We start from the raw sequence: 20,387 nt of genomic DNA on the forward strand, positions 1-20,387 counted from the left end.
AAAGGAAAAAGTCTATTGTGTTTAATCTTTTTACATAAACGAGTTACACTATCAGAAGCTAAGCGCTGTTACTCAGTTCGTCTGGAAGCGGAAGGCTACGCGCGTTATTTTCACAGGCTGCCGCGCCGGCGTGGGGAGAACAATGGGAGCCGGGAGTGTAATAGCGGGCTACGTACCGGCTGAAATGTCAGAGACCCGATCCTTTTCTCCCTCGAAATTCCTGTCACATTGTGCCAGGCGGGTCCGCTTGTCCCCCGTGCGATTATTTATGTCTCCTCTGGGGTTGTCAAAACAATGAATCCCCGATAACACAATCCCATCACTGGTGTGAGCTCACCTCGGCAATGGGAGGGACCACGTTCCAAAACAAGTGGGTGGGGGTGGGGGGGTGGGGGGGTTGCCGCTAAAACCACCAACTTCAAAAAACTTCACTCTCTTTTTCCCTCTTATTTCACACACGTGCTGTGTGAACAACTGAGACCGTATCCAAAAAGAGAGCTGCACCCCAGCCCTGGCAAAGTCACATTTCAAAAGCATGCTAATGAGAATTATGTGCACACACCCCCCCCCTCCTTTCAAACTTAGTTGAGCTTTCCCGTCTAAGCTGAGAGCGTGTAGCAGCTTTGCCGGGCGTAATTGGATTCTGTGTCCTGTATTCATGCAGCTCCGGCCACTGAGGCAAGAGGAACGGCCCCACTTTAAAACAGTCACAGGGAGAGATATCCATACAATGGGGAAGGGGGGGGGGGGGGGGGTAAAGAATAGCAGGAAGGAGAATGGGCGCAGTATTGTACTGGAAGCACTGCTAGTGATAAATCTCTCTGTTTCTGAGAAAGAGGGAGTATCCAAGCTAGAACAATTGATAACACCATTAAGAAGGTGAAAATGAAAGAAATTCCCTCAATAGACATTATGCCCAATGAGGAGCGATGCATCAGTGTTCACAATGGAGAACAACCTGGTTAAATGCCTCTTTTGTAAGCCCGTTTGTAAGCATGATGTGCTGTACAGGAACACTTTTGTATATAAGCATTATTTCGGTTTATTCAAAAGCATATTCATTGAAAATAGGAACCTTTTGTATTTTAGTATTTGAATTTGCTTCTCACAAAACATTTAATGCAATTAAGACCCCATGGTTAGTATATGCTTCCCTCTAGTGGTGATCCTGTGCAATAAATGGCAAAGTAACGCAATTTGATCAAGTCGTAACTAACCGCAAAGGTACAACTAGGAAATGACAGACTTTGAAACTGACAATAAAGATGTTAATGGTAGAGGTTGTCGGTCAGTTATGTGACCTCTACCAACAACCACATATATTTAATAACAGGCTTCACAAGCCACAGAGCACAGACCAAAAATAAACGGACTCATACAATTATGCAGTTCTTCAGATAATAACTAGGAATACGTGTTATCTGGTAAAACATTATTAAACAATAAGCATGAATTGGCACTGTCTGAATTATAACCCTGTTCCTGCTGCTACTCAGCCAGTGGGTTTGGGGAAGCAGGCAGGCTGATTGTTTTCTTATGTGTGAAAAACAGCACTAGATCGAATACTGCTTTTTCAACATGTAGGTTCAACTGGCAACAACTCAGAGGAGAGAGTAGTATAATGGCTAGGGAAGTGGACTTGCTACCCAAAGGCAGCAGGTTTGAACCCCAGGTAGGGCCCTGCAGCTGTACCCTTGAGCAAGGTACTTTGTCTTGCTCCAGTAAATATTAGCGATGGGAGAATTATGTAGGCGTCATGACACAAAACGTGGGAGGAGCTACCATACTCCACCAATAAGTTTTCCCCAAAGTGTCCACTGACCTCACCCCAGCATGCAGAAGGGCACTGTAATTGGACGCTATCGCTGATATGAGGTAAAGCAACACACAGTGCCGCTGGGGGCCTCACAGACCGAGGACAGACCGTCCCCCTGCTGGGAAGGCCAGGCTGGGAAAAGAGCGACCGTTTGAGGTTCAACCGGAAGCGGTCAGAGCAGAAACAAAAGCAGCTGCTGAACGCACACAGCTTTGTCTGACGCAGTAAACCTCAGCAGACAGTGGGGACAGAAGTCTGCTCGTTCTCGCAGCGACAAAATTCCCACCGTAGCGCAAGATTAATCAACCGAACGCACAACGGTTGAACCGTCGGCCAAGAACTGGAGGAACACCGAACTCAGCGTCAATAACAATCAGCGTGAACGAGAGGGAAAATTAGAGTCTGAAAAACCGGGATTTAGGACTTTAGGCGGCTGCCAAATCAGTAACAGGTTTGAGGAGAAACCAACGCACATCTGGGAGACGTTAATCAGGCCTGTGGCGTATTTAAGCGGCTCAAAGGCTTCTTGTCGAAGGAAAAAAGAAGCGGACTGTGAATTGTGAACTGCACTTGAATACAGTCAACAATGAAATCCCCAGAGCCGCCAGGATCAGGCTCTCTTTTTCCCGCGTCCGTGTCACATTTCCCTCCCTTCTCGTCTCGACCCCGACCTCCCTCGTCGCCGAGGAAAGGCGTCCTACCTGTCAGGCACAGGTGCGCAGAAACGCGAAATCCGGGTCAACTCTGACACGGGCCTGGCGCCGGCGACGAAGAAGTGCGGAAAGGAGGGGTTCTGGGGCTTGGGGTTTGGGGTTCTGCTTAATTATAGGTCTCCCTCACGGACGGCAGTCCAACACAACATGCGATGAAAGACGCGAGGCGTATTAAAAACACCTGGCTTCACTGCTGAATTATGGGTAAAGTGCTTACATTCACAAACGTGGGGGTTAAGTGCAAAGCAAAGGCCGTGAAAAAAACTCTGCGCTGAGTCAGTGTCAGTTGGCTGAAATACCCCACAGAGATGCTTAACCAGTTTGATGAACACCTTTTGAATCATTAATTAATTTTTTTGGTTGAACAGCAACTCAGGAATTCTGGGAACATGTCAACTCCATCTTGTTTTAGTATCAGCGCACTAGCAAACATAAGGCTTTTTAACTCTTTCAAAAAAATGCATCACTGGTAGAGTCACAAGGACATTTTACTTATCTCTGTAAAGCGTCCTTGTGAGAGTCCATTGTAAAAAGCGCTACACAAACTAAACCGCATTGAAACTGAACAGCGATTACACTGGAGTCCCATTCTCAAGCTAGCATTTGTTAGCGCAGCGCTGTCAGGTCGTTTCATATTTAATATTTTCTCACGTGTACTGAAAGGCGTTTCAGCTGCGGCCCCTGTACAGCTGACAAACACAGAACCGGTAGAGCAGGCGGCCGGTGAGCCAATCGGAGCGCGGAGACCGGACTGAGAGACGGCTGTTCGGCAGGGCTCCGGTGACCGTCGCTCACCAGATGTCCCCTGCCGCAGCGCAGACACAACGGCCAGGCGCTGGACTCCAAACAAAACCCGCGGGCCGTTCCCGTGCCAACGCACGCTCCCCCCGCCCGCCAGCCCCCATTGTGTAACCTCGTGCGCTGCACTCAGATGGAAAACGAGCCCCTTTTGTTTCCAATTTATTTCGATGCCGTCATCCGCCCTGGTCCAACTGTCTTTATAGCTGCCCAATAAAACCCCGGGCTGGTGCCGACTGAGCATGCTCAGACGCAGGCCCTTTCCGCTGTAATCCGAGAGCCTTTACTGACACTGCACCCCGTTCTCACAAAGAAAGCAGGAGTCCCTTTCTCTCTTTTCTCCGCGCCGCCATGGACCAGGGGGGCTGCAACCCTGGTCGGTTTTCACCTTTAATACTGGCGACCGATTCCGACCCGAGAAACCGGGTGAGGTGACTTAACAGCAATGTACAGCTTTAACGGATAAACGAACGGCTGGGCGACAGTGAAACCCGGCACAGCCTGAGGCTCTCCAGCGTGGGCCTGCACACCCCCAAGTCGTAAACCTATTTGTAAAGACCGCTGGACCGAGTCTGAACAGAAAGTTTTTTTCGTCTGAGGGACAGCGCGTTCCTGAAGGTGTCTGGGACAGCCTCCCAGCCAGGGCGTCCGGGCCGAGCCGAGGGCAGAGGAATGCCAGTTATTTCACGGAGGGGAGAGATTCTGTGAGGGCGCGCGTCAGCGGAGAGCAGCGGTGACCTCTATCGCCGCTGAGCGTACGCGGCGAGCGCTGATCCCTCCAGGAGCCCCGGACACAGAGCAGTCATTATGCGCCCGGAATCTCGAACCGCCTGCCTTCGGCGCGCTGGCTTTAAGTCAATGATTGCCCAGAGTCCACACACCTGCCTTCCAGGGCCCCGACGGGCTGCGGAGGGAAAGGAAGCCATGAAAACCTTACCAGCAGTACGCTGTGGCTCTGCAGGGCTCAGATCCATGTCACACACACATCGGCAGCCACTCAGTAGCAGGTTTGCTCTTGGACAAGGCTCATTCTTTTACGGTCGCAACCTAACCGCAAAGCCCACGGCAGCTCAAACAGGGCGACGAAACACAAAAGCCCTGAAGCCTGCAATATCGTTAACGAGCGACGACTTCGAGAATCTATTTGCATGAATGCAGGGTGGGAAAATGCTTTTTAAATCCGAAACAAATGAAGGCCAAACGGTCTACAAAGGCACTCAGGAAAAAACTAAAAGTAAACCTCTCTAACCATTTTTACAGTGGTGGCTAAAGTATGGGCAGGTGGCTACTCCCATGCAGGGTATTACAAGCACAAATAGTGTCAGTTCCCTAAACTCGCGGGCACATAAGCCCACAGACCTGGGTTTGCGGTCGCTCAGGGGGGCGCTCCGGGCTCTGGAGATGAGCGGTGAGATTAAACCGAGCCGCGATGGCGGGTGCCATTCCCTGACCCTCTCCGCCCCCCTCACTCTCTGCGGCCTCCCTCCTGCCAGCTGGACACGGGCCACGGGAGAAAGAGGATTCCGCCCCGCCATCAGGGCTGGTGACACCGGGGCCGGCCTGCGGCTTACCCCCCGGGGGTTTGGGGGAGAGGTGATCCACGCTCCGCGCTCTCCCGGGCCTCCCGGTCCCGCCCCGCCCCGCCCCGCTCAGCCGGCCCTTTATCTGCGCTCCGGAACATTCCGTCTTCTGCCTCTCCCGAACCCGTGACCTTGGCTGCGAGAGGTTCGCCCGCCCGCCTGCCTGACCGACCGTGCCGAGCTGAAGTCTCTCTCACGATGGCCCGTGTTTTGGCCGCACCTCAGAGTACTGCGTGCAGTTCAGGGCACCACACTACAGGAAAGAAATGCATGCTCTTGTAATTGTAAAGAGGAGCCATTAAATATAAAATAATGGGAAATGGGAAAAGGTCAATTCTCCAGCGATATCTGGAGAGCTTTTTAGCTTTTTTGTTTGTTTTAACACAAAAGGCTGTCAATGCATGGAATGGCTTTCCAGCGCCTACATTAGAGGCTGAAATCCTCGCTATGTTTAAACACTGACTTGACGCAGTGCTGAATACTGTAGATTGTAGGTAATCTAGATGAGCGTAGATGGGCGGTCTCAGACCTGGTCTCTGCACTACTAGTTCAGAACCCATTTCCAATTCTGTTCTCTTCCACAGGGCTTCTGCCCCTTCCCTCTACACTGAGTTCACAGCCCACTCCAGCCCTGACCCTGTCCTGTTCAAACCCACGCCATGCTGCCACCTGGAGGTCGAGATGCATCACCCTCACCGTCCCAATCTGTTTGAGAATATAATGATTATTTGCTTGGACTGTCTATATTACCAGCTGATTTAATACCCAGCTATAATCTTCCAACCACTTTACTTGGTTTGCAATTACATGGTCTCCATTACCTCCCAATTGCCATTCAGCCTATCTTTAACTGACAGAGGGCTGCCCAGCAGAGGATTGGTTCCCTCTCTCTGGCTCCTCCCCTTATTCTTGCCGCTGCCCGACTTTTTAAAATTATTTTACCTCACTTGCTGGATTGTTGAGGGCTCAAGCGCAACCTGGCCCAGATTTTCCAATTTCCTGTTTTTCTGTAAAACGTCTTTGTTACTGCGACTCTTTTTTTAAAAAGCTATACAATCAACATCAACCTGAACTGAATTATGTATTCTTATATTCTTCTTGTGTTCTTTTTACTTTTATGTTCTGATGAGTGTTGCTATGACAGCTCAGGAGACCATGATGAGATCATGTCTAGTGGTGCTTAGATAGAGGCGTTTATGGGTTGACCATACAATGGCTGTGAGTAGCGCGAGAAAACAGAGAGGGGCAGAGATCCTAAAAAAAACAGAAGGGCTGAATTCAGTCAAAATTCGTCTTTAACTCTGACTTACAAATGAATGCTGGTGTTACATTCTTCCTTCACAAACACAGCATGTTGACTTAATGATTGACAAATTCACCACCCGTGTGGTAGACTCCATTTTCTCCATTTTTCTTCACAAACTGTTTGTGAAAGAAAAATAAAACTAAAACTTGAATTTATTTGAGATCCATAGTTAAACACAAACAATTTTATACTAAGTACAGGAGTGTTTATCAGCAGACAGACAGACAGATCTGCACAAGAACTGAGGTCAGCTTCTTCAACAGAATATTTTCCACAGTTTTTTCAGTCCTAATAGCTGTGTTAAGTACATGATCTTGACTGCTCCTGTGTGTCGGACAGGCGCATACAAAAAGACATAAAGGGCCAGATTCCAGCTGAAGTCCACTCATCACGCTGACAGTTTAACTCAATGACACTGTTACTGTGGCCGAGCCTCACCAGTCAGCCATGCGTCAGTCCTGGGGCTAAGATTGTAATATGCATGTGCTCTACAGCTGAGCTGATGAATGGCTAGCATAGCCAAAGAACATCCCAGAAGGCCATTTCCAAAGCAGGTGGCTTCTTTGTTTTTTTGGTATCCATTACATACGTAAAATATCAGACTCCCCTCAGTTCCAGTTTTAAATGAGCACAAATCATTTTGTATTGAACATAGTTTTTCATTTATTTTTAATCCTCATTAGTGTGTTACTATATTTTATTTATATTCAACTAACTTGTTTTTATTGGGGGGGGGGGGGGGGGGGTATTTCCTATCCTTTCATGTATGAAACTAATCTTGTTTTATTTTTGCTACATTTATATTTACTCCTGCAAATCACTTTGCATAAACATGTATAAAGAATGTTGTTATTATCACTCCCAGCAGTAGTAAGTAGTAGTCATAGTACTTAGGCAAGACTGGCTTCCTGGCAGGAGAGAGGGACAGAATGCCATCCTCGCATTTCCTTCTCCCCTCCCCAAACAGGATGACGTGTTGGCTTCCAATAAAATCCCCTTAAGCAAATTGGGCCGTGAGCTCCACCCCCTTCTCACTTTGTGCTGACAAAGACACCTGTGAGCAGGCCCTCCCGCCTTCCCTCTCCTGATTACCTCGCACACAAGTGGACTGCCCATGTGCAGCTGATCCCTGTCGTCATGGAGACGCGTGGGGGGCTTCCTCCCAGTGGCCAGGCTCCCCTGGGCATTACAGCCTGCGTGTTTGTGGAGTGAAGCCTGGCTAATCCGCTCACCCCAGTGTGGCATGGAAGGGATGCTTTCCTCCACACACACACACACACACACTCACACACACTCACGCACACGCACACACACTCGTGTTCATACTCACATATCCAAGCACACAGACACAGGGCACCAAGGTCTCTATGATCCTCATTGTTATTCCATCTCAAGAACAGTACATTCTAAAACAAATATGTCACGGTCACAAAAGGCCCCACTCTGACTATTCTCAGACCAACTCATTTTGGTTGGATTTCATTGAAAAAGACCCATGAAAGCTCTCGTAAAATGTACGGCAGAGAACGGAAATGACAAAAGTAATATTTCACGCAGAGCTGTTTATAGTTGTGGGGATGTTTACAGCCATACACGGACTGGCATGTTAAACGAGACCTCTATAGTACCAAGAGTCTAGTTCACACATGTAGTTAACAACGCAGGCTTGCACTAGTTCTCTATAATCCAGCCCTGCTTTTGTGGTCCAGTAATGACCTGCTACCGCTGCACTGTTCTAACTTAGACACAGCCTTGTTTGATGGCCTTGCAAAATTATCAAGTGAGTGCGCTATTTCTGCGTGCGGTAAGACTGCAGTACAGTATGGTCTCCATACTCAGCGTACAGGCCTCCACCAGGCCCAGCTGAACCTACACCCACAGTGGCCATCTGGGGAAGAACAGCTTAAGGCCGTTTTAAGGCCCGGCTTCCTTCGTCTGAAGTGTATTTAATTCCAGAACATTCTGCAGTCCTTACGATCCGTCTGTGTTGCCAACTCCTTCTCAGAGAACGTAGCGGCTGAGTTGCAGATTTATCACTAGCAGACATCATCATGTTAATCTGCATATACACCTACTGTTTGTTATATTATATTTGTTATATCCAGTGCTTATGAGATGGAGCCTGGTGGCATTCAGACTGATTTAGACACACTATGTACAGATATGAGCGAACAACACTGAAGGCACTGATAAACGAAAGGAAAGATTAAAAATACTCAGTGAATATTAGCCACTGTTAGCCAGCGTATGCCGGAACTAACTCTCTCTCTCTCCTTCCACACTGTGCCACTCTCTCTCTCTCTCTCTCTCTCTCTCAGGAGGGGAGGAGTTCAGGGACAAAGGCTGGCTGCCTCACTACGCATCAGCGGCTGACGGCTGTCACTCACTCCTCTGCTCATTCACAATGCACTGAAAATCTCAATGGTCACAATGAGAGAGAGTGGGGAAGACTAGCTTGATTGGTTACTCGTCGCTGTAAAGAAACAACGTTTGTGGGGGGGGGGGGGGGGGGGGGGGGCGGTGTCTGAAAAGTCGGCAATGTGAGCAGCACGTGAGCGAAGCTAGGCAAAACACAGACCCCACTAGCACCCTGTTTACCCTGTTTACACACCAGCACCCTGTTTACCCTGTTTACACACCAGCACCCCGTTTACCCTGTTTACACACCAGCACCCCGTTTACCCTGTTTACACACCAGCACCCTGTTTACCCTGTTTACACACCAGCACCCTGTTTACCCTGTTTACACACTAGCACCCTGTTTACCCTGTTTACACACGAAGCTGGGTGTGAACAGTAAATCGTGGAAGCACAGCATCATTAACATAGTAGTGTACCTAGCAACCATTGTCTGGAGATGCACAGTCCAAATACAATGATGCCTCCCATTAGTTCACATGTCACACTTTTTAATGTTGACTTAAAATAACACAGCACAGTGAACACAGACTATGCTAGTATTTTAAATTTATTTTCCACTTAAGGTCATAAATAAACATTTGACCCACTCAACTAACCAAATTCACTTTGGTTCTCTAACATTTGTTAGTAAGTAATATCAAACACAAATGAAAATACACCTTTCTCAGTCATTAACAGGGCTAAACGAGTGAGGTAATCATTTTGACAGTTTGGGAGTTTGGGAGTCTCCAGGAAGTACAGGGACTACAGGGACACAGGCACTTTCATCGAAAATGAACCAATTTGCGCAAGCCCCCTAGTGGCCAGGATGCTGGTGCCCTGGGATCTGGGAATTCATAAAAACATTCTTTGACCACCAAAAATTTGTACTCCGTCATATCGAAATTGTATTCCGGCTACAGCAAAATCTGGTCTTGCTGACATGGATTTTGGAAGTGGGCCGAAAGAGGCGGCGGAGATATCATGAAGTCTAGCAAGGACACATACGAACATGGTGAAGATGTACGTATCCCTCATTGTAACATTTCACTTATGTACGTGTAAAATGTTTGATATTGTTGTTATATTCATATTGGTCGTATGTGAATATATAGTACGTGAACAGGCAAAATGTTCACATACTATATAGTGTAAGCGTTCGTAGGTAGTTCAGTCATGTGTTAAGTTTGATGTTTGGCATACCGTGAAGCTATAACATAGCCAACATTTTTTTGAAAGTGAAATATTATTTTATTGTAATCTTATTGTAAGTAATGTTGGGTATTAGTGTCTCCATAGGCTAAACTTGTCACTTAAGGCAAGAAAAATACTCATTCAAATTTACTGTGTGCTGATATGTGCCAGATGAATGTAAAACTTTCCTTAAATAGTAATGTTTGTAAAATGTCATCCCATCCCCATGCAACAAAAGATTACATACCGTACAGAAAAAATACTGAATGATTACGTATTTAGGTATGTGTGCCACAATATTTTTGCAATATCAATGTTTCATCTTAAACCATCATAAGGGGCAAATTCATATGCCTTATAATGAACAACAAGCATATTATGCACTTTTGGAGAGGTTTTCGGACCCCCTAGAAATCATAGACTACTATACTGATGACTAAATGGTCATTCCCACTTGATAAGGATGTAAAAGTGAGTTTCATGTGTCAGAACAGTTGCTTTGTAGCGAAATATATGATTATGTTATGATTTACAGCAATGCACAATTTAGACGTTTTGGATAGATTTGGAGACACTAAGGGACCCCAGGGTACGCTGCTTAATTTTTGCTTCATAGATCTTTAGTAGTTCTGCATATCACCCTCAGATTTTGTATACTTGTAGTCAAGGAGTTTTGATCCAGGATTTAGTTTTACCCTTTTTATATTTGTGAACTCTCAGTACTTCATTTCAAACGAAAGCAGAACAACTTCATTTCTGCATTTGTGGCACTTCATTTCTACCTGAATTATGAATATAAACTATAAACTATCTAGTATTGTAAAATGGTATAAGTGTCTTGCTTCATTTAAGCCATTTGCCAAGTCTCTGTGATGCTCATATCTGGAGTTATAAAGTCTTAAATAGCACACTCTCTAAATGAAAGAGGATTGACCAGATTTAGCATCTGCACAAAGGGGTTAAAGAAACTGCATGGCAGTGACTTCACACTTCCTTTTTGCTATTTTTTGCTATATGTCCGCAAACTCAGCATTTTACTGTTATCACGTCGAACGTCCGATGACACAACAGTAGCCAAGCGTAAGCTCTCCTGTGGTTTAAGAGACCATGGCTGCATTTCAGAGCTGTGAGTCACACTGTAAAACAATTGCCTGCTTCTCTGTAAAACGAGACAAAGCCATGTCTTTTTCCAGCCGTGTACACAGCACGTAAACCTGGAATATACAGAGTTTAAAGGACCCATGGTGTAGTGTGAACGGCCAGGGGAGCATATGCAAGTTTGCGAACTTGCTCAGGGAATGACAGGTGTGTTTGGAACATCTGATTAAAGATGTTCAGATGTTTCACACGGATGTATTCCCTGCATCCTAATATCAAAAGAGCCATGCAAACACCTCCATTCTCTTATCACAGAGGTGGAGAAGAGGAGGCCGTTTCACAGCAGGTGGATAAAAATCAACCAGACAGAGGAGCCAAGAGCCAGGAGCCAAAATGGCTCCATTTGCATCTGAGAACAAAGGGCACACTTTTCACAGGTATCTCACAGTCCGTGCACACCAACCTGATAGCTGCCCATGAGACAGGCCATGCCTGTCCCTGCGGAAGAATTAGCATTCCAGTATCGCTCAGGACTGACATGCTACACCTACCGATACGGTCCAACTCTCAACAAAGTCCCCAGCCAAATGTTCTGAGGAACAAATGGACTGACATTTCGAAATCAAATAATGGTTAATCCTTTAATTTTTTAATAGACGACAAAGTATAAACCTTCCAAAACTCTATTACCATACTGCCGGACGAGGTCTACTTCGGCAGTAGTATAGCATTATATTTTATTGTGTGTGCTTGTGTGTATGTGTACACGTGCATGCGTGTATGTGTGCATTTGGGTGGAGGAGGTTAGATTTCCATCTGCTCCCCGTTGCCATGATTTCCTTAATAGCACGCGTGGCACAGTAGCCATGGAGACCACCTTGGGCTTTGCAGGAGTGGGTGGAGTCAGCTGAAGCAGGTACTTGTGTGAGTGCATGTGCGCGTGTCTGTTTGCGTGTATGTGCGCACGTGAGCTCCAGGGGCGGTCCTACCTCCGCACCACCAGCGCGAGGGTCTTGTGGGAGCCCTTCACCAGGCAGATGGCCTCCTGTCGGTAGCCGCTCAGGGGAACCTCGTTGATATTGACGATCTCGTCCCCGACCTGGAGCCTGACGGCCGCAGCCTTGCTGCCCTCCTCCACCTGCGACACACGGACACAGAGACACAGCCTCAGAACTGCTGAGTCACTGCGCTACAGTACACACAATGCCATTTACAGACAGACACCATACTGAGGACAGACACCCTCAGAACTGCTGAGTCACTGCGCTACAGTACACACACTGCTATTTACAGACAGACACCATACTGAGGACAGACACCCCCAGAACTGCTGAGTCACTGTGCTACAGTACACACACTGCCATTTACAGACAGACACCATACTGAGGACAGACACCCCTAAACACTGCTGAGTCACTGTGCTACAGTACACACAATGCCATTTACAGACAGACACCATACTGAGGACAGACACCCTCAGAACTGCTGAGTCACTGTGCTACAGTACACACAATGCCATTTACAGACAGACACCATACTGAGGACAGACACCCCTCAACACTGCTGAGTCACTGCGCTACAGTACACACAATGCCATTTACAGACAGACACCCCACTGCGGACGGACACCCTCAGAACTGCTGAGTCACTGTGCTACAGTACACACACTGCTACTTACAGACACCATTTTAAAAAACCTCCATTACTTATGCAGCTGGTTGAATTAGTCCACCAATCGTATCTTACATATTTAATATACCAATCTACCAATTATCTACACTAATCATTCTCTGTCAAACACAACAAAATGAGGACACGTGACATACAGTATGGCTAGAGGTTAAAAAAAAAATGTCATCTTGTATTTTAGGGAGTGAAGGTCCAAAGTCTACATCTCATTGGTGAGTAGCATGTGGCTGAAGATCAGGTGCACAATATGCCAGAGAGGGTTCAGTGTCATGGGCAGGGGACTTCCCACACACTGTCCAGCAGACGAGGAGACTCAAAGATAAACAGTGTCAGCACGAGGAATGCATGACATCATGCTGCTGCCGCACCCCCCCCCCCCCCCACCACAACAGGCCGCCACCTTCTGGGGGAGAGTGCGGGGGCGAGGTCGGGGTGATAGGTGAGAGTTAAGGATGAGTGCAAGTGCCGCTGATCCGCTGGGAACAGCGCAGAACAGCCACAGAGAGGAGCTGAAGGAAGCTGATAAAATGGGCACAGGGGCACAACGGGTTCTGATCAGCTGATCTGATTCACCAGATTATTCCACCGGAGAACTGCTAGATAAACCATGGACATTCTATCGAAGGTTCTCCGAGTTAGCACGTTTTTGGGACTAAAAACGGCAAATTTTGTTTGCTGGACCCTTGACATGATGAAGATACCGACTTTACCGTGATTGGATTTTGAAGATTTCCAAAAACGCATGGAAGGCGAGGATCCCCCAAGCTTGTTTCGCCTCCCCATATAGTACAAAATAAGTAACTGTTGCCACTAAAACATCGGAATGGTAAAATAATTTATAGAGGTAGAGCCGTGAATTCTAACACTTTTAAACGATATATCGTGACCATTGAAAAGTTCACTGTAAAAAACATGTGAATGCAGATGAACCTACCTGAATGCGGCGCGGTGAGACCAAAGGGGTTAAAAAAAAAACATTCCCGATGTGTACCAGCTCTCTGCTGGTATAGGGCTGCAGACCCCAAAATGAACAGCAAATATATTCATTAGCTGCGACCGCAGCTCTATAGCTCTGTCTGTCGGTCGGCTGGTTGGTTGGTCCGCAAAAAGTGTCCCACCCCATAGCGGCCACAGTTTTCACCCCAGGAGGCTGAAATTTGGCATGGACGTTGGTAATGACCAAAGGTAGAGCTGAGTAACTTTCAAGGCCAATTGACCAAGAGGGGTGTGGCAATGGGCGTGGCCTACCATAAAAAGGCGTATAACTCCCGAATGGATTTACAGATTTGCACAAGATTTTGTGGAAAGGTTGGTCATGATCCAAAGAAGAGGTCACATGTTTGTGTGAGGGTGTGTGCGTGGATGCATGCACACATGGATGCATACGCGTGTGCGGTCGCAGCTATTGCGGATTCGGGCTAGTTAAACTTTCTTTTGCAAGAACAGAGCCATGGCACCGGTGGGTCTGGGTGATCTGTGCACCATCACTCACAGAATGAACATTCAACTCATATCACCCCATATAGCCCACGTCCAGCCAGTCGAACCCGACCAAAGAAAATGAGACTCAGTCGTCCATCCACTGAGGGATTAACGAGCGCTGTGCTAAACTCATTCAACACCATTCAACCCCCAAAAAAATGAAACTAAATTTTGTAGTTCCTGACCTTGGACTTTCTACCTGCCTCTCAGGGTCCTGCTCATTACTGACATGTCTGTACCCCTGCGCTGCTAATGAGCATGCTCCACAAAGTGTTGGCACTGGCTTGGTGGTTGGGGGGGTGCATGACTCAGCTGTAGAGGTATGTGCACCATTTAAACCCAGCAGATACTTGGCTCTCTGCCCCCCCCACCCCCTATCCCCAAGAGCTTACTGCAGCCCAGTTAGCACCAACTTAATGAAATCCCCATGTTATTATTTTCTAATAAAGAACAGGATTTGGACACAGCTAAAGCTGTGGGGGAGTGGGGGCACCCTCACTTGCAGAACATTCCTCAGAGGCAGTGTAATGCATTCTTCTGGGGAAATGCGATCCACGTATATTCCGTAACATTCAATTGAACCGAACCCATTTGATTAAAAAAAGGTGTGTGGTCGCGTACCTTGGAACAGGCCGGCCCTCCTGTGCTTGAACTCTCATGACCATGTGAGTGATGTCTTGGGACAGAGTCTCAGAACAGAAGCCAGCAGGGCTGCTATTTTCTGTGTTACTAAGGGGACTGTAAGCCAAGGGCAGAGGGAGGACAGCAGTGTGTCTGAGATCCCAACCGCACTTTGTGCCTGTATCATACATCCAGGTCCAGGCCAGCGCTGGTCACACTGATGCTGCTGTAACACCTCTTCCTCCTCCTCTCCCTCCTTTTCCTCTGATTTCTCCCCTCTTGTCTCTTTCCCCCTTGTTCCCTCTCTCCCCTTTGCCCTACCTCTCCCTGTCCCTTCAGCTCAAACTCTCCTCCACCCCCCAATTGCTCTCTCTCTCTCTCAAGATCTCTTTTTCAATCTTAAATTTGGCCTGCATGTTTTTATGTCACAGTGCACATACATGCTTACATGGGCACATGGGGAGCACCAGCATATGAACGTGCCCAAGGCTGTGATGCTGACTATAGGACAGAGCTGCACACACAGAACCTAGGTATCACAATGCGCTGAGCTTTCCACCCAGGAGGACTGCATGAAACCGCCTTCAGTGCCATTACTGTTCTGATTATATAGTTATTTTGATATGATTACTATCAAAGTAGTTAATAAAAATGCTACGTGCAATAACGTCATGTTCTTGTTGTGTCCATTGTTCCATTGTTGATGATGAATCGTGACGAATAAATGACTAATAGGCTAGCCTATGCTGCTCTTCAATTATACTGACAAGACAGCTACCTGTAATGTAGTGAACAGTGAGCTCTTAATGGATCCTCATCAGCGTAATTTAATGTGTCTTGCGCCTACAAACCTTTAAAATAATTGTATACGGTCTCCAGAGGATCCATAATATTGTTTTCTATGAGTTAGCAAGTTAATGATGAACATTTCACGGTCAGATCTTTCTTTTGTTACCGCCTCTGCATTAGACAAACTATCAAGAGATCATTCTTTCTGCCACCAGTTTGGCTCCACCTACAACATACATCATCCATATTTACTGCCACCAAAATGGGACGACCTGGAAGATTCGGCTCTCAGTTCTCAGAGCGATCCCCCGTACCGCTCAATGATTCAAGTTCTCAGTATTTGCCGGGTAACCGTGATTCTTCATGTTTCGGCACCCAGAGCATGCTCTGATGCCAAAATGCCCCAGGGTCAAACATGGCGGCCTCCATGAATGGGCTTCATGCGCCAATGAGCAGCTCCCATAGGAATCCATGGAGCTGGTAAGCGGAAGCTGTCTCAGGTCGTTGTGCATCTCTACGGGCTCGGCGCATTTTCCACACGCCCCGCGCATGCTGCAGCCGCACCCCTCCCCTCCCCTCCCCTCCCCGGGCCGGAGCGCATGCTGCAGCCGCACCCCTCCCCTCCCCGGGCCAGAGCGCATGCTGCAGCCGCACCCCTCCCCTCCCTCCCCGGGTCGGAGCGCATGCTGCAGCCGCACCCCTCCCCTCCCCGAGCCGGAGTGCATTCTGCAGGGATGCTGGAGGAGCCATTCCTGACCGGGAAGGCGGGTCAGCTGCGGGCGGCGCACGGGAAAGTGGGCCGGAGGGCACGCCCCTTCCCGGCACGCACGGCGCAGCGCGCCTCGGCCCGAGAGTCGGCGGGAACGGCCGGCCTCGCGGGAGACCGCCGGCGACTTTAACGGGTTCCAGATGCGGGGAAAGCGAGGATTCACACAGCGGGCGCTAACGAAAGAAATGTAGAAACCCAAAAAAAAACGCAGCACAGCACAGTCCTCCAATTCTTTCATCAAACTGAGCAAAAAATAAATAAATCATGCACAATTCCAAGCAACAGTGCATTCCAAACTGCTTTATTCCCCTCCTCAAAGATCATAAAAACCACAAAGCTGCACACTTAGTTCGGTTATGAGAGCTCAGCTATAAAACACGCTTACACATAAGAGACATCATAGAACAAGCCGTGCTTAAAAACGCTTCTCTTTAAACAATGGGGTCTCAGAGATCTTACAGAAAAGGAACAAGCAACTTACATAAAACATCAACAAGGCCAATGTTAGCCAGTGCCCCATCACAAATAAAACTTTTTTGCATTTGCCAGACAGCCAGACAGAGAGCAAATTCATGCCGATGCACAGATGACCGATTTTGATGACCAATACTGATTCCGTAATAAACTTTTCAAAATAAACAGGAGCAACATTCTTCCCTTCTATGTCATCAGGAGTAATGTGCACAGACCTTAGGAGTGGTATCTTATGAAGCAAGGCATTATATGTACCGTGTCCTGGGTGTTTGTACTATTGACCACCAAAAGACCCCCCCCCCCACTTCCTTGTCTCCTTTGTGCCCCATCACTGGAGGCATTATAAACAGCCATCCCGCCTCGCCGTGGCGACTGTGGCGACTGCAGCCGGGGGAGGAACGTGGCTCCATTCTGCTGACAGATGTCTCCCATAAACACCCCTGTCTGGGACCTAACATGGCTCTCCCTGACAGACAGCTTTATCAGCACAGAAAGATGCGTTTGGGGGGTGGGGATGTGTGTAAAACAGGCCATGCCCCATGTTCCCGCATTTACCCCCCCCCCCCCCCCCCCCCCCCCCCCCCCGTGACTACAGACAGGACAGCAGTCACTATGTTCTGCCGCAGACCGAAAACACAGCGGATTACACGGCACCCTGGCTCACACTAACCCTGAACTCACTCAACATCATGGGCTCACTAGCTCTAAACATGCAGGCTGAATGACAGGCAGGTGAGAGGAGGGTGAGTGACAGGCAGGTGAGAGGACGCTGAGCGACAGGCAGGTGAGAGGAGGGTGAATGACAGGCAGGTGAGAGGAGGGTGAGTGACAGGCAGGTGAGAGGACGCTGAATGACAGGCAGGTGAGAGGAGGGTGAATGACAGGCAGGTGAGAGGACGCTGAATGACAGGCAGGTGAGAGGAGGGAGAATGACAGGCAGGTGAGAGGAGGGTGAATGACAGGCAGGTGAGAGGACGCTGAATGACAGGCAGGTGAGAGGAGGGTGAATGACAGGCAGGTGAGAGGAGGGTGAGTGACAGGCAGGTGAGAGGACGCTGAGCGACAGGCAGGTGAGAGGAGGGTGAATGACAGGCAGGTGAGAGGAGGGTGAGTGACGGGCAGGTGAGAGGAGGGTGAGTGACAGGCAGGTGAGAGGATGCTGAATGACAGGCAAGTGAGAGGAGGGTGAATGACAGGCAGGTGAGAGGAGGGTGAATGACAGGCAGGTGAGAGGAGGGTGAATGACAGGCAGGTGAGAGGAGGGTGAGTGACAGGCAGGTGAGAGAAGGGTGAATGACAGGCAGGTGAGAGGAGGGTGAATGACAGGCAGGTGAGAGGAGGGTGAATGACAGGCAGGTGAGAGGAGGGTGAGTGACAGGCAGGTGAGAGGAGGGTGAATGACAGGCAGGTGAGAGGAGGGTGAATGACAGGCAGGTGAGAGGAGGGTGAGTGACAGGCAGGTGAGAGGAGGGTGAGTGACAGGCAGGTGAGAGGAGGGTGAGTGACAGGCAGGTGAGAGGAGGGTGAGTGACAGGCAGGTGAGAGGAGGGTGAGTGATAGACAGGTGAGAGGAGGGTGAATGACAGGCAGGTGAGAGGAGAGTGAATGACAGGCAGGTGAGAGGAGTCTGAGTGACAGGCAGGTGAGAGGAGGGTGAGTGACAGGCAGGTGAGAGGAGGGTGAATGACAGGCAGGTGAGAGGAGGGTGAATGACAGGCAGGTAAGAGGAGGGTGAGTGACAGGCAGGCGAGAGGAGGGTGAATGAAGTCATGTTGGTGAATCGTGTAATCGCCGTCTGAAGATAGGAAGGGGCTGTACGTTCACGGCTGGGACGTAAGGGTAAGAGATTTGAATTGAACACTGGGAGCCACAGAAAACAAGTGAATGGTGTTCAGAATTAGCATAGCATCTGTTTATTTAGACAGGTTGAAGACCAGGTGGGCACAATATGCTAACATTATGTTAAAGGTTCATGTACTGACTGCCACAAACAGTTGCGACACTGATGACTTGGCATAATCGCTGCTCATAGCTAAAACTTTTATGCAAGCAGTTTTGCACTGGATAAGAGTGTTTGCTTAAGGTTTAAATATAAATTTCTAAATGTGCGTCAGAGTGTGCGTGTGTGTGCACTCCTGGGCAAAAAAATGGGCCAAGCCCAAAATGGCAAAATATTAAGCTTTTAATGGTCTTAACAACAAATCATTGGTCAGAAAATTAGCATGACTTAAACAAATGCACTCCGGAAACCTCCTGTGCCACCATTTGATCGTTTACTTTTGCTGCAGTGAACTGTTTGGGGAAAAGCTAGAAACAGGGAAATTCACTTATACAGTAGACAAATTAACGTAATGTCAAATAAAAGAGTCTTGATTTGTATTCGGTTGCATATCATTTGCATGCCCTGACTTCCTGATGTCTGTGACCTATCAACATCATCAGAGTCTGGATATCTTATTTTCAGGTTGTCCTACAAGAGGAATTGGGGGGTGGGACTAGATTCAGATGTAAATTATGCTGATACAGTATGGAACACACTTGTTGGTTAAATTTTCAAGGGTCCAAGGTATCAAATGAGCCTCAAACCACCGTGCTGCTGCCAGATATGCAGTAGATACTACAAGCATTGTTTCTCCTGAATATTTTTTCCATTGAGTTCAACAGGAAAATTAATCAGGAGAAACAATGCTTGTAGTATCTACTGCCTGCAGGTCTCAAGAGTGCATTTGTTTAATTCTTGCTAATTTTCTGACCAACGATGTGTTGTTAAGACCATTAAAAGCTTAATATTTTGCCATTTTGGCCCATTTTTTTTTGCCCAGGAGTGTATGTGCATGTGACTTGAGTGTGAGTGCGAGGGTGTGTGCGAGTGTGTGAATGAGAGTGTGTGTGTGTGTGTGCGTGTGTGTGTGTGAGTCTGTCTGTGTATGCCTCTAAAATAGCGAGAGAGCATGAGCTCTGCTCCTGCAAACACAGAGTGGCAATGTTCAGGGCCCACGTTCACGAAATGGCTCAGAGGGCTGGTCTGAGATCAGGTCCTCTGTCCGAATCCTAACCTTACGAGCCAAAAGGGAGAACTTGTCCAAGATCAGGACTCCGAGACACTTCCTGAACACTGGCCCAGAGGTCCGAGTGTTGCTTCATTGCAGGAATGCCGTCCTGCAGCACGGGAGCTGTTCACTATCCTTCTCAGGAGAGGCTAAATTAAGAGGCCTCCAAATCACAGAGATCAGAACCGGCAACGGAAACGCAAGGACGAGGGGAGGGAGGAAAGAGAGGAGGACGAGCGGAGGAACGAGGTGGATGACGAGGAAAAGGAGAAAGAAGAAAAGTAAGGGATGAGGAGAGGTGGACGAGGAAGATGAGAAGGATGAGGACAAGGAGGAAGAAGAGAACGACGAAAAGAGAGGAGAAGAGAGAAGAGAGGGATGGGTGTAAGAGGAAGAGGGACAGATAAGGAGAAGGAGGGGTAGTGTGGTTCTCTGCACCGTTGCCTGAGTCAACACACAAGTGAAAATGACCATTAAAACCAGCCCTAAATGATACAAACTGAAACTGCATGTGATCACCAGCACCCCCTCCTCGCGCTTTTAATAAAAACTTAAGCACAAAAACCAGAGAAAGCATAACAGCCTCCCTCCCTGACAGGGAGACATTG

The 20,387-nt window shown here is 48.1% G+C and overlaps 1 protein-coding gene across 5 annotated transcripts in view; it reads right to left on the reverse strand.

The window, feature by feature from the left end:
• The window catches only part of LOC118223706 (protein Shroom2-like), a 68,410-nt gene that overhangs the window by 38,737 nt on the left and 9,286 nt on the right, over positions 1–20,387 (reverse strand). For 2 of the 5 annotated variants that reach the window (XM_035410605.1, XM_035410606.1), the window contains one exon: positions 11,895–12,043. In XM_035410605.1, the coding sequence (XP_035266496.1) occupies positions 11,895–12,043 (149 nt within the window). Of the gene's footprint in view, positions 1–176; positions 328–11,894; positions 12,044–20,387 lie in introns of those variants that run through there. The other 3 variants (XM_035410608.1, XM_035410607.1, XM_035410609.1) reach the window with 2 other exon arrangements.

The sequence above is a fragment of the Anguilla anguilla genome, chromosome 3 (genome assembly GCF_013347855.1).
Source record: "Anguilla anguilla isolate fAngAng1 chromosome 3, fAngAng1.pri, whole genome shotgun sequence".
Taxonomy (NCBI): domain Eukaryota; kingdom Metazoa; phylum Chordata; class Actinopteri; order Anguilliformes; family Anguillidae; genus Anguilla; species Anguilla anguilla.